This window comes from Venustampulla echinocandica (genome assembly GCF_003357145.1).
Source record: "Venustampulla echinocandica strain BP 5553 chromosome Unknown scaffold_9, whole genome shotgun sequence".
Taxonomy (NCBI): Eukaryota; Fungi; Ascomycota; class Leotiomycetes; order Helotiales; family Pleuroascaceae; genus Venustampulla; species Venustampulla echinocandica.
In genome coordinates, this window is record NW_022474214.1 from 1283999 (window position 1) to 1297203 (window position 13205).

A 13205-nucleotide genomic window follows, 5' to 3' on the forward strand; every position below is an offset into this window, starting at 1 on the left:
CGTTAGCTGCATGAAGATATGCCCTTATTGTGGCAAGGACTTTCCCACAACGCCGAACCTGCGGAAGTATCTGATCAAGACGGAATGCAACGACAAAAACCTCAGGATCAACATCGGAAAACTAGGAGGACAGCGCTCTACCAGTGCCCCTAGTTGGACTTATAGACAACCTCAAAGCGAGACCTCCCAGCCAATACCGAATCTTTCGAACTCTCGATTGAGTGCTAGGGCAACTCGGAGCCAGTCCCTCATACATAGTGCCACCGCCACCCCTAATCTATGACGGCACACCGTGAACTACGAATCTTGCAGTATAACGTTCATAAGTCAAGAGATGTCGTCTTAGCCAGCCTGTTCAGTGACGAGAAGGTTCTGGAATACGATATTCTAGCAATTCAAGAACCCTGGCGAAACCCGTTTACCGCTACGACTTACCACCCCTTGAAAACGCATTACCAGCTGACTTACTGTGACGACGCCGAAACTAGAGTATGCTTCTACATCAATAAACGGATCGACCCGAGCACCTGGAACGTGCAACACGTTTCCAAGGACATCACCTCTCTGGAGATGACCAGCCCAGGCTCAAACAGCAAGATCTGCGTCTTCAATGTCTATAACGAGGTCGGAACTAGAACTATCTCCGACCTAGAAGAAGCTATTGCCAAGGTAGATTCTCACGAGAGACTCCTCGTACTCGGGGATTTCAACCTACACTATCCACTCTGGTCAACAACACATCGGTACAATAATAACGGGATTTCGGCCGCTCAGTCTCTACTCACAATTATAGAGGTGTCCGAACTACAGCTACTCACAGTCCCTGGCACTGCAACACATAGGTGGAATGAGGGTGAATCAACAATCGACTTAACCTTTGGCTCAGATGATGTGGCGTCACGGCTGATCCACTGCAGAATCGACACAAACCTAGACCATGACTCTGACCATCTGCCAATCGCCGTAGCTATTGACTGGACCCCGCGACATGCCGACCTATCAAGGAAACGAATGTGGACAAAGACAGACATACCGCGTCTCCGGCAGGTAGTTGAGCAGCAGCTGTCTCGAATACTGTATGCCACAGAGCTAACGGACAGGACGAGCATTGATGAATACGTGGACTCGATTATCAGGGCCATTAATGCAGGTATAGAGGTAGCAACGCCATGGTCCAACCATCACCGCGCTCTGTCTCAGGATTCAATCAAGAGTGCAAGGACATATGCACAGAGGTCCAACAGCTGCGCCGAAGATGGCAACGAACAAGGCAAGAGGATGATTATGAGGCCTACCGAGAGGCGCGCAACAGGAAGGGTCGTCATATCCGAAACATCCTCCGGAATACTCATCGTCAGAGAATAGAAGATGCATCGGCATCACAACCCAGGCCTTTGGAACCTTTTCAAATGGGCCAAGAACAGGCACACTATATCATCCGCCTGCACGCCGGCACTATTAAAACCAGACGGAGAGCTCGCCCACCAGCCAGACGAGAAGGCAGAGATCCTACGCCAATCCTTCTTCCCGCCTCCACTCAACGCCGATCTCTCCGACATCGAAGGATACCAATACCCTCCACCAATCGAGTGCCCAGACATCACTATACCGGAGATTGAGAAAGCAGTACGCAGGGCAGCTCCGAACAAAGCCCCAGGCGTTGACGGCATCACTAACGGCGTCCTACAACTGACGCTCAATATACTCCTCCCAAGCCTCTGCAAGCTCTTTAACGCATGTCTTCAGCAGGGCTATTGCCCCACACACTTCAAAGAGACAATCACAGTAGTGCTCCGGAAACAGGGCAAGGACGACTATACGCAACCCAAGTCATATAGGCCAATTGCTCTCCTTAACACGCTAGGGAAGGTACTAGAAGCCATAATCGCCAGCCGGCTAGCCTACCTTGCCGACGTTCACAACCTCCTCCCAAGCCGTCACACCGGGGGGAGGAAACTCGCATCGACTGAACACGCTATGCACTTTCTCCCCCAGCGGATACATAAAGCATGGACCGACAGCCAAGTGGCTTCGCTACTTCTACTTGATGTGTCGGGAGCATACGACAATGTCTCTCGGGAACGGCTATTACACAACCTCCAGAAGCGTCGGGTCAACCAGACACTCGTCCGGAGTCCTTTCTGAATGACCGGTCCACCACACTTAAGCTTCAGGAATACACGGCACCCTCTGCACCTATCCAAACAGGAATCCCACAAAGATCGCCTGTCTCGCCGATCCTCTACCTGTTCTACAACGCGGACCTCATTGAGATATGCAAGATGCAGGACACGGAGGCAGTGGGATATATTGATGACGCCTCTATCCTAGCTGTGGGCGCGACAGCACAACACAATTGCAAGACCCTCAAGGGTATCCACCGGAAAGCCGAGGAATGGGCATTGCGGCATGGCTCCCAATTTGCGCCGGCGAAGTACGAGCTCGTACACTTTACCAGAGACCCCAAAGCGAATAGCACGCACGCTCTCCGCCTACCACATGCCACGATCCAGGCCTCCCCATCATGCCGATACTTAGGCATTCAAATGGACACCAAGCTCCGCTGGGACTACCACCGCGAGAAAGTAGAAGCAAAAGCTACAGGACGACTATCCGCCCTGTCAGCCCTAGCATCTTCATCGTGGGGTACCGGAACAATCAACCTCCGGCATGTATATAGAGCGATGGTTGTACCCCAGATGCTCTATGGCTGTTCTGCATGGCACATCCCTGGGAGTGGCCGAGCAGGCAGAGGCAGTTCCATAGTAGCTGCTATCGCAAAAATACAGAAACGGGCAGCACAGATTATCACCGGAGCTTTCCGGACAACTGCTGGAGCTGCCGTCGATGTGGAGGCACATCTGCTCCCAGCACCACAGCAACTCGAGCAAACAGCCCTGGAAGCCACAATACGTATCAGGTCTACGCCCTCTCACAAAGACATGGCCTCACCGGCGGACAACAACAGAGTTCCGAGGAGGACCCCCCGGAGAAGTAGCGCGCAGAGTCCCCTCGATCAATTTTCGAGTATCCTGGAACGCAAGTACAATGTGCAACTCGACCGAATCGAGAAACGCCAACAACACGTTGTGCCGCCATGGTGGATTCCACCGTCCGTCTTTATTGCCGAATCCGCCGAAGCAGCAATCAAACAACACGATACCGCAGAGCCAGGAACGATATGTATCTATACCGATGGAAGCGGGATTAATGGTCATGTCGGCGCAGCTGCATTAGCACCGGCGCTACAGATCAGCCGCATCTGCACTAGACGGACGGAATACATGGGCACAGCAACCGCCTCCACAGTATACGCAGCAGAGCTAAAAGGACTAGCATTAGCACTGCAGATGACACTCGACATACATGCAACAGTTATCACCCCTAGCAAATGCGCCATCTTCACCGACAACCAGGCCGCTATTCAAGCAATACAGAATCCCAAGTGTCCATCCGGGCAATACATCCTTATTGAGGCCATACAATTACTCAACGAGCTCCGGAGTCTAGGATGGGAGGTTGAATTTCGATGGGTCCTAGCACATGTCGGAGTGCCAGGCAACGAAGCGGCGGACCAAGCAGCAAAGGAAGCCGCTGGCTATAACCCGGATTCTCGAACACATGCTGAACCGCCGCCAGAGCCAGACTCTTTACGGATCTTGACGGCAACAACGAAACCCACCGTCCGTCAAACCATGAGAGACGAATGGGAGTTGTCCTGGGAAACGGCCAAGCATGGCAGAGAGCTCTTCAAACTTGGAGTACGTCCAGGAAAAGCGATACTCGACACACATATAGGCACGCACAGAGCAATCAGCTCGGTGATCCCAGACCGTACGACACATCCTCCTGGAATGCAGGGACTGGGTAGAGGAGAGACACAAGATGTGGGCAGGCAAGCGTCTTTGTGTGGACATCAAACGCATTCTCTGTAGCTCGACAACGGCAGTACAAGCAGCAAAGATGACCCTCCGGACAAGGCTCCTTGAGCAATTCCGGGCAGTCCCGTCCACAGTACTCAAATATACGTAGCGTAGACGAGTGACAACTAGTACATAGAAGTAAAGGAGGGCCAGGAAAGGCCTGACAAGTCATAGATACAGAACAACTAGTAAGGCTATTAGTAGAGGTGTAACTGCGTCGAGATAGAAAGGGAAGCAATTCTGTCCAGGAAGGGCTTATTCTCTGGAAACGGAAAGTGGGAGCACTTGTATTTGTAGCCGTACGCTGCATAGCCGCCACAAGGGCGGCTGGGACAGCCTATGAATTAATAAATAAATAAATGAGGGCAACGACCAGTCTGAGGGCGACGACCAGTCACTTCGAGACTAGTCATCGCCCCTGACCGGTTACCTCTCGAAAGTGGGTGACTGGTCGTCGCCCTCTGACCGGTCACCTCTCGAAAGTGGATGACTGGTCGTCGCCCTCTGACTGGTCACCTTTCGAAAGTAGGTGACCGGTCAGGGGCGACGACTGTCACTTCGAGAAGAACGACGACTAGTCACCCAGGTGAAGACCAGGAATGTCCAAAATAGGAATGCTGGTGGCTATTATCGACGAAGGTCGACGGACATTCGTGATCAACCTTGATACGATGCAGTAGCATCTCGACTCGCCATAAGTAACTAATCATTTCGCGGTACTAATCGGGCTACGATTACCATCAACGCGTCATTGAGCTTTATGCCGGGCACGTCGCGCACGAACCGTCTCAAACCTTTCGCTTGAGATACCCGTTCGCCTGAGGCCGGCGCCAATCCCCCCTCTCCCACCTGATCAGGCTAGCGGGTACAACAGAACGTACCTGTACAGCCGCAGCAGTATAGAGCTTCTAGCGTTTGCGTACGGAGTAGTAGGTGGAGGTTCGAGCGAAGGTGGAGAGGTTCGAGCGAAGGTGGAGAGGTTCGAGCGAAGGTGGAGAGGTTCGAGCGAAGGCGGAGAGGTTCGAGCGAAGGTGGAGAGGTTCGAGCGAAGGTGGAGGTTCGAGCGGAAGCTTATTTTAATAGAGTAAAACTGTGTGAAGTTCGAGCAGAAGCTTATTTTAATTTGGTAAAACTGTGGAGGTTCGGGCGGAGGCTTATTTCAATACAGTAGCACGGCTGGAAGGGATTTTAAGTTGCATGTAAAACAGGCCTTCGTATCTATATACAAGGTGCCTATTTATTAGCTACAGGTTCGAACCTACGGAGTATAATGTTCCGATTTTACTCGAGTTTGTTACTAAAGCAGTAGAGATACCCACCCCAAAGTGACTTTGTGACGCGATATTGTAAAACACTACAAGCCGCTGGCAAAACGATCCTCCATTAACTACAAAGGACCGCGGTTTTGAAATCCGACCAATTAGACTACTAGGCGTTTAGGATACAATGTTTCAGATACTGTAGTTTAAGTAATTGGGCGATATAATTACTTAGGCAGTTTGAATGATTGTATGTAAAATTACTCAACTTATCTAGGTAATTGTATCGTAAAGACTTAGCAGCCTAGTTACTTCTTGCCACGACCTTCTCCGTACAAATGGTCAGGTTTTAAAGTCGTCGTTCTTCGTATCTCGTATTTTCGTACTTGTCGTGGCCTAGTTGCTCTCGCACAGCGATTACAAGTATTTAGGGGGCGTAGTGGTGTTCAGCTTCTGTTGCGCCACAAAGCGCGCGGGGAGAACCATTCCCGGGAACACGTCAACTGTACCTTTATATTTATCCAGTGTCGCCCACCAAAAGTATTCTAGAGGATAAAAACACATGAGCCTTTAGTTCTGCAAGACACAATTTTGCTTATAGGTCAGTTTATGCCTATATTAATTATTTGCCCTTCCTCTGCTAACTTTGTTATATGATTAGACCACCTTCATCATGTCATCTCCGCCAGGTCTACTGTTCGGTCCCCTGGACACTGTTGCCCTTGTGTTTATTTTCATTGGCTTTTCCGCTATTGCTATGTATAATAGTGTTGAGGTTTTTGGTCGTATTTTTATTGTGTTTAAACGCTATACTGGTGTTTACTTCTACAGTTTGATCGTCGCAACATTAGGAATCGCTTTCTATCAGACCTTTATCGTTCTTATGATTCTTACTCCTTGGAATACGTATGTTGTGAATACGGGTGGTGCTCTTGGATGGGCGGTTATGGTTACTGCCCAATCTGTGGTTTTATGGTCTCGGCTTCATCTTGTACTTCGCAATCCCCGAGTACTAAGATGGGTCTTGGGTATGATCATTTTTAATGCTATTGCTTGTTCACTTACTGAAGTTGCTCTCTCGACTGTGGTAAGGTTCTTAATATCTTTAATTACTACTAACATATTATTAATCAGTTCTATAGGGAGTTTCAACTGGATCCGTATCTTCATATGAACCCTTTACTATTATAGACAAAGTTGGCGTGGTGGTATTCGGTATCCAGGAAGGTATCATTTCCGCCATATATATATTTGAGACGCGGAAGCTTCTCAAGAATAACGAAATGATTTGGAGAACGAACGCTAAAAAAGTCATGAGAGATCTCATTATCGCTAACATTTTTATCGTCATAATGGATATTATCGTCCTTTTTCTGGAGTTTCTTGGTTACTGGGGCGTCTGGTGCAGCTTTAAAGGGATGGCCTACAGCATGAAGCTCAAGGTTGAATTCAATATCCTTAACCAGCTTAAAGATCTTTTGGGTCCCTCGCAAAAGAGCACAGCTTACAATATCGGCAAGAAGGGTACATATGATCTAGAGCTCAATGCTGTTGGAAGCCACACGAAGGACACTGGAATCGTCTCCGCAAACGAGGAACGCGAAATTAATATTCATGCTTTGAATAATAATCGCATCCTTAGGACTACGGATATTACTTTGCAAACCGGCCAGGAAGACCCAAAGAATAAAACCAAACACTACGGCCATTCCTCTTCGCCAACATCGTCAACGGTCGAGTTCGCTGTCAAAGGGGTATAGCATTCGGGCGCATCTTGACGGGCGGGTATAGGGCGAAGGAAAGGACGGGCAGTAGCAGTGGAGTGCTATGTGGTTTGGGGGGAAGTTGGCGGACCTTGGCTCAAAGACATTCAAGCCGACCTTTTGGAGATTAACGACGATTATGAACAGTTTTTCAATTTATTATGATTCTGCTGTTGACAGAAATTTCGACGGTTTTCTCTTCCTTCATTTAAAAAGCTCTCTCTTTATATTGCTGATGCCGGACTCCAGCTAAGGAGTAATACTTATAGCTACACTCTGCAAGTTCGTCTTCAACAGCCTCTCTTGTGAGGTGGTGACGAAGCGGAAAAGTATCAAGAGAGCTGATCGGCATAGATCCGGTGAAGTTCAAGATCGCTGCCTAGATTTGAACTTTTCCCAGGACCTTCCTACCTCTTATGCGGGGCCCCTTTTTCGGTGAAAGAGGACTGCGCGCGCGCCTTGATTGGGTGCACGCCCCCCGGCCCGCCCCGCTTTCCGGTGAAAGAGGAACGCGCTGGTTGGGTGCGCGACCCGCTGACTAAAGCGCGCTCCGGTGCGAGGGATTTCGGTGAAAGAGCAGCTTACTCTCTAAAGAGCTGCGCTCTCCTCTCCGACTACGTTCTAATTAAACAAACTATATGAAATTGAATTTTGTAATATTCTTCGGTATATTTAATATAGTCCTAAAAATATATAATATCACTTTTTCTTATATAGAATATTTTAATATATTAATATTTTAATATTTTAGTATTTTTAATTTAATAAATTACTATTAATTTAATTAAATTAAATAAAATAAAACTACTAAAACTTCCATATTAATGTTATTACTATATTTATAAGTTGTACTTCTGTAAATACATGTAGTGTAGTATCGACTTCTCTTTACCCGACGCTTGCGGCGGCTTCCAAGCCGAATATCCGTGCTGTACCAAAGATTTGTAAGCCGAACACCTCGCTGTTTTCTTGTCGCCTGGAAAGGAAACCCCACGTTCTACTGGCTTCTCTAATGACTACAGACTAATAAGTAACAACATGTCACTTCGTCGAAGGTCGTGCGACGCATGCTTCAAAAGGCGTCAAAAGTGCGATCGCTCGTCTCCCGTCTGCATGACCTGCCAGAGGCTCAACAAGCTCTGCCACTATCCACTTCCACCACCTGAATCTGCTGATAATGCAACGCCATTTTTCCAGGAAGTAGGAAACGGTATTGCTGTCTACCAGCCTGCCCCTGACCAAGGAGCATTCCCTGATTTATTCACTAGCTACGTCTCCGATGATGTTGATCAATTTCTTGAGCAAGAACTAGGCTTAGGTCACGAGAGTCTCGATCTCAACCTGGCTCAACCCACGCCTTCACAAGTGATCTCGCTGGAGGTGATGAGTATTATGATACCCAACCTGCTAGGCCCTCTCGGCGACTTACAACCCTTGATGGGAAACACACAAACCTGGCAATGGGTGATTGCACACTTGAAAGCTTGCCCAGAGGAATTTTCCCGAAGAGGGAACAATATCTTCCTACACGAGCAGCTCTATCTTGGTGCATTACCACGGCCAGTGCGAGCAGCCTTTACTGTTTCCGCTGCTGCATGCAGGTCGATGAACAAAGATAATCGGTCAATGATTTTCAAGGTCTTGGATGCAGAAGTACTCGAGATTCTCCAGCTCCCAGATGAAGACGTGATCCAAAACTTGGCGAAACTGCAGGCGCTCGTGTTGTATCATATCATACGGCTGTTCTATGGCGGAGTAGAGCAACGAGTTATGGCAGAATTGCAGGAGAGCTTGCTGATGACGCGGGCTCTGCGTCTCCTCCAGCGAGCTCAATCCGATATTCGAGACGGCAAGCTCGATTGGCATAGCTGGATTCTGGCAGAGTGTACTCGCCGGACGGTTCTCATCACGTTTATGCTCTGTGGTGTTTACTCGATCTTGACTCGCGGCATCTGCCTGGCGTTTCCCACCTTGCAAATGTTACCCGTGTCTTCCGAATCGACCGCTTGGATCTCGCAGGATGGGTATCTTCAGCTTGCCAATCCGAACAAGACGGTGGCGTACAGTGAATTCACCAATCGTTGGCTTTGTGCCCCGAGGGAGGTAGAGTCATTTGAGAAATTGATGTTGGTCGCATGCAAAGGGGTGGAGACGGTTGAAGCATACAGTGGTTTGGGGTTATAAGCGTCTTCCTTATATCTTTTGAGGTCCTCGAGACGACATGGTGGGCTTGAAGGCAACTTAAAAGCTGTCGTACTGATGGCTGCTGATATTTCCATGTAGCTCCCACAGGTAGCTGCTATCAATTGAGCCCGCGTGTAGGTTCTTCATCTGCACAGCCAATCACCCGTTTGGAATCGGCATCCTCGTTGGGCCGAAGGAGTGCATTACCGTGGTCGAGGACAAAATCAGCAACGAAATGGTTTGTGGGACGGGGAGCTACAGTTTACAAAGTTTTGGCTGATCATATAACCCTTTTGGCAAGGTGGGTTGATATCTCTACATAAGGTCTAGGAAAGCATTCCTCATCGTTCTATCTTAGCCTATCAATTTCAGTGCTTTAAATGCCTCTGCGCTTCCGACTAATCCCTCGACTCCAAGATCCTTCACTGTCAAGATAGCCTCCTCCCCACTGAAGCTCTTGTCCGCCATGAGCTCAAAGTACAAATGAGTGTCATCCATCAGGTCTGCCCAAAGGGGCCAGAGCTTGATATAGACCTCTCTAGTAACTCGCACATGCTGCACCACGCCCAAGCCCTTGGCAGCCGCAAAAGCAGACACGATCTCCGCAAAGGACATGTCTTCAGCCGTAGCGAGGACATACTTGCCAGGGAGTGTCATCTCCGGCTGCTCCAGGATCGAATTGACGAAGAGTCCGATGTTGGTCCTCTCATCGCCCACCATCGGGACTCTCACTGAAGATGGCGATGCTAGCAGCTGGATGTAATGCTTCTCTGGGCCACCTTGGTGTACGGGAGAGGGCTGATACCAGGGGTATTCCATGTTTTTGGCATACCAGCCAAACCAGACAAAGGTCGTCTTCTGGAGCAGCATCGGGATCGACTTAATGTGTTCATCGACCCTGGCTTTACTGTGCCAGTACGGGACCACGGCCCTACCACCACTGATTCGCTGCGAATTGGGCAGGGTGGACCACACAAAGTGCTCGAGGGACTGGGTGGCGCTCGCAGCGTTGGCGAGGTTGATGCCCTGTTGCGTTTCAATCTCCATGCACTTCTCGACACCAAGCTTGGGTAGGGCGTCGAAGAAGTTGGTCATGGCAAAGATGGCCTGGCTGCTCGCGAACGCCGCATGCAGCGACTCCACGTTGTTGAGGTCTGCTTCGACTACCTCGATGCCCCTGTCGGCGAGAGCGTGGGCGGATTTGCCGTTTCGGTCCCTCGTGATGGCCCGTATGGAATATGCTGGATTCTTGAGCAGCGTTTCCACGACAGAGCCGCCCTGGATGCCCGTGGCGCCAATGATGGTGATGAGTTTAGTCATGGATAAAGAAAGGGGAAAATCTAGGATTGACAGGATGCGGTGCTTGATCTGATGGTAAATAATCACTTACTGAACGAGATGAAAGACGAGAAATGCTCTTTTATATCTACTCAGATACACGGTAGTAAATGGGAAGCGGTTCAACTCTAGACGCTGACTCGCTCTATCAAGCGCAGAGTGCGTATTCTGAACGACCGACCACCAACGTCGGTGCGGTAGCTACAGAGCCGCATGTCCGCTATAATGATAAACGTCAACTTACATGACAAACCCGTTCCCCGCGAGCGGGCATAAGTGGATACATTGAGCTTCGGGACGATGTTACACAGTAGATGTTATATAAGCAAAAGCTGCTCACGCGACGTGAGCGGAGATGCTGACAGCGCCAAGGCGGTCTATTGTGGAGACTTGTGCAGATCTGTGTCGGGTATTACGTCTTGATCTCAATTACTTCTATCCCGGTACAATACCAGAAAGTGGGTGGTTGGACATAGACAAGGAAAACCCCCATTCAGACTCATATTCTGTTCTAATTAGGACATCGGAGGGAAGATCTAGGGGGATATCCGTATAAGACTAGAACAGGTTCTTCAAGGCTTCTAAAAACAATTGACAAACAGCTCGAAATTACTCTCAAGATGCCATCTAAAGCCCTCCCATCCGCCACCCTCGCAGAAGTGGAAGCCCTCCTACCACCACTTGTATACAGCCGGGATTTCCATGTCATTATCTGCCAGGCATGCCAGCATAGGCTTGGGAGTCTTCCTAATATCAAGCAGCACCTGACGTAGCATGTTACAAGCACTGCCAGTCGCAAAACGTTTGCAGGGCAGTTACTAGGCAAGCTAGAAACCCTTGGAATTACAAACCTGAAGGAAGTAGCTGCAGTACTAGTTCCAGCTCCATATATATCCCACTTTGCAGACCTCAGGACGATCCAAAAGTACAGCTGTCGCCTATGTCTATACCTCACAAACAACTATAAAGAGCTGCGGATCTACTTAAACTCCCGTCATAAAATCAAAAGTAGCAATAAACACAGCGATTCCCTCATACCCTCATATCGCTTCCCCGTCATTCTGCAAACGTTTAGAAGTAACAATAGAAACAAGGCCTACTTTATTACTAGCTAGAATGTCCGGCTAGTATCAGCACCGCTCGAAAGCAGTCACAATACAGATATCAAACGCGCTCTAAACGATTTCCAAACATCGTATAAACGCTTAGTTAACGCTACGTAAAAGAATCGAAAAGATTTAGGGAATAAAGAACTCAGTAGCTTCCTGTTAAACTCTTATTAACATGAGTACTTCTTAACTACAGACAAAGAAACTGTTCTCTAGTTATTTGAGAAAACTAATAAAAGTACTTCGAAAAGCTAGTTAGCCAAGATTACCTAGCAACTTCTACGGAGACTCGAAAACTTTATTCTTTTAGTTAGTAGACAGAATCTACAGATCCTCTATAACGAAATAATATAGCCGCAGATCAAGGAAATATAAACTTTCCAAGTAGTTACTACAATATCACAAAACTACTGTTATAAACGCTAACTTTATAGCTTGAAGCTCAAGTAGTATAACTTACTACTACAGAGAACTATAAAAGTATGTGACGAAGTCACGTGACAACTGGATCAAGGGCCTACTAAGCGATCCGCTGAATTATTAAAGATTTATAAAGATTCTAGAAATTCATTTAGATCTAAAAGTAAGAAAGTTCTATATAAATAATATAATTTCCTTTACTAAATAAGAGCTTCGTGTAACAGTTCTGTTATTCTTCCGACAGGGAATCCTAACAGAGGTGTTCTGTTTCGTTTGCGTAGCGAAGTAATATAGTGATCTCTTTTAATAATCCGTAAGTGATGTCAAGGTGAGTGAATCACGGAGGGAGTCAAGTGTAATCAAAGTAAACTGTTATAATTGATATTCAAGAATCAAGTTGAGTACGAAGCTTCTATCTAGTAAGGAAATTATATTACTTATATAGAATCCTCCTGCTACTGGATCGGGGTGGATATCTAAAGTCGAGGTCCGATCCAGTAGATCGCGATCCTATCCCTAAGATCCCTTCGATCCCTTCGATCCATATCACGTGACACTCGTCTCGTGATACCTGCTGTCACGTGACCCCGTCATATGCCTTCATAGTTCTCTGTAGTGATACTGCGTATTACCCGAGCTTCAGGCTATAAAGTTGGCGTTTGTAACACTATCCCCTATGTGGCCTAGCGTAGTCTCTTAGCTTAAAGGTCATATCGAAAACATCGAACGTCGGGTATAGCTTTCTTCTTCCTTCATTATATTACCTGAACGTTCAAGAAAACTCAGGGAGCGATATAGTCTGGCCGACCAGATTATAGCCCGTGGAAACGAAATACCTCGCTGCTCGAATTGTGCGCGTTATAACCGGACCTACGTGGTCCTGAACGAACGTTCAAAGAAATACAGCGAGTATATTCGCCGTAGTTGCAAATGTGATGTAGTGAGCCTTTCCGAGAATGAATGGGAAGTTCTCAACAGAGCTGAGGAGCGTCTTGCCTTCGAGACACGAATAACCCGAGAAGTCGTAGCTACAACTATAGCCAAGTTGAACCGCTTAGAACTCCAACGCGATCAACTCAAAAAACGTAAGTCAGAGATGCTGCGGCGCAGACTCTAATGTAACGGTTCTGTTATTCTTCCGACGGGGAATCCTAACAGAGGTGTTCTGTTTCGTTTGCGTAGCGAAGTAATGCAGTGATCTCTTCTAAT

At 47.9% G+C, this 13205-nt stretch overlaps 4 protein-coding genes across 4 annotated transcripts; 3 read left to right on the forward strand and 1 right to left on the reverse strand.

Annotated features, from left to right (window-relative positions):
• Positions 1-279: 279 nt before the first annotated feature.
• Positions 280-3989, forward strand: BP5553_09157 (uncharacterized protein; the record flags this gene model as incomplete). Its single annotated transcript, XM_032017780.1, has 4 exons — positions 280-1320; positions 1366-2127; positions 2175-3761; positions 3936-3989. 4 exons carry the CDS (start codon positions 280-282, stop codon positions 3987-3989), a joined length of 3444 nt encoding a protein of 1147 aa, XP_031866423.1.
• A 1866-nt stretch (positions 3990-5855) lies between these two features.
• BP5553_09158 (uncharacterized protein) lies at positions 5856-6942 on the forward strand (the record flags this gene model as incomplete). Its single annotated transcript, XM_032017781.1, has 2 exons — positions 5856-6269; positions 6325-6942. 2 exons carry the CDS (start codon positions 5856-5858, stop codon positions 6940-6942), a joined length of 1032 nt encoding a protein of 343 aa, XP_031866424.1.
• A 1041-nt stretch (positions 6943-7983) lies between these two features.
• Positions 7984-9129, forward strand: BP5553_09159 (Uncharacterized protein; the record flags this gene model as incomplete). Its single annotated transcript, XM_032017782.1, has 1 exon — positions 7984-9129. The coding sequence occupies one exon, from the start codon at positions 7984-7986 to the stop codon at positions 9127-9129; it is 1146 nt and encodes a 381-aa protein (XP_031866425.1).
• Positions 9130-9483: 354 nt separating this feature from the next.
• BP5553_09160 (NAD(P)-binding protein) lies at positions 9484-10449 on the reverse strand (the record flags this gene model as incomplete). Its single annotated transcript, XM_032017783.1, has 1 exon — positions 9484-10449. The coding sequence occupies one exon, from the start codon at positions 10447-10449 to the stop codon at positions 9484-9486; it is 966 nt and encodes a 321-aa protein (XP_031866426.1).
• Positions 10450-13205: the final 2756 nt, after the last annotated feature.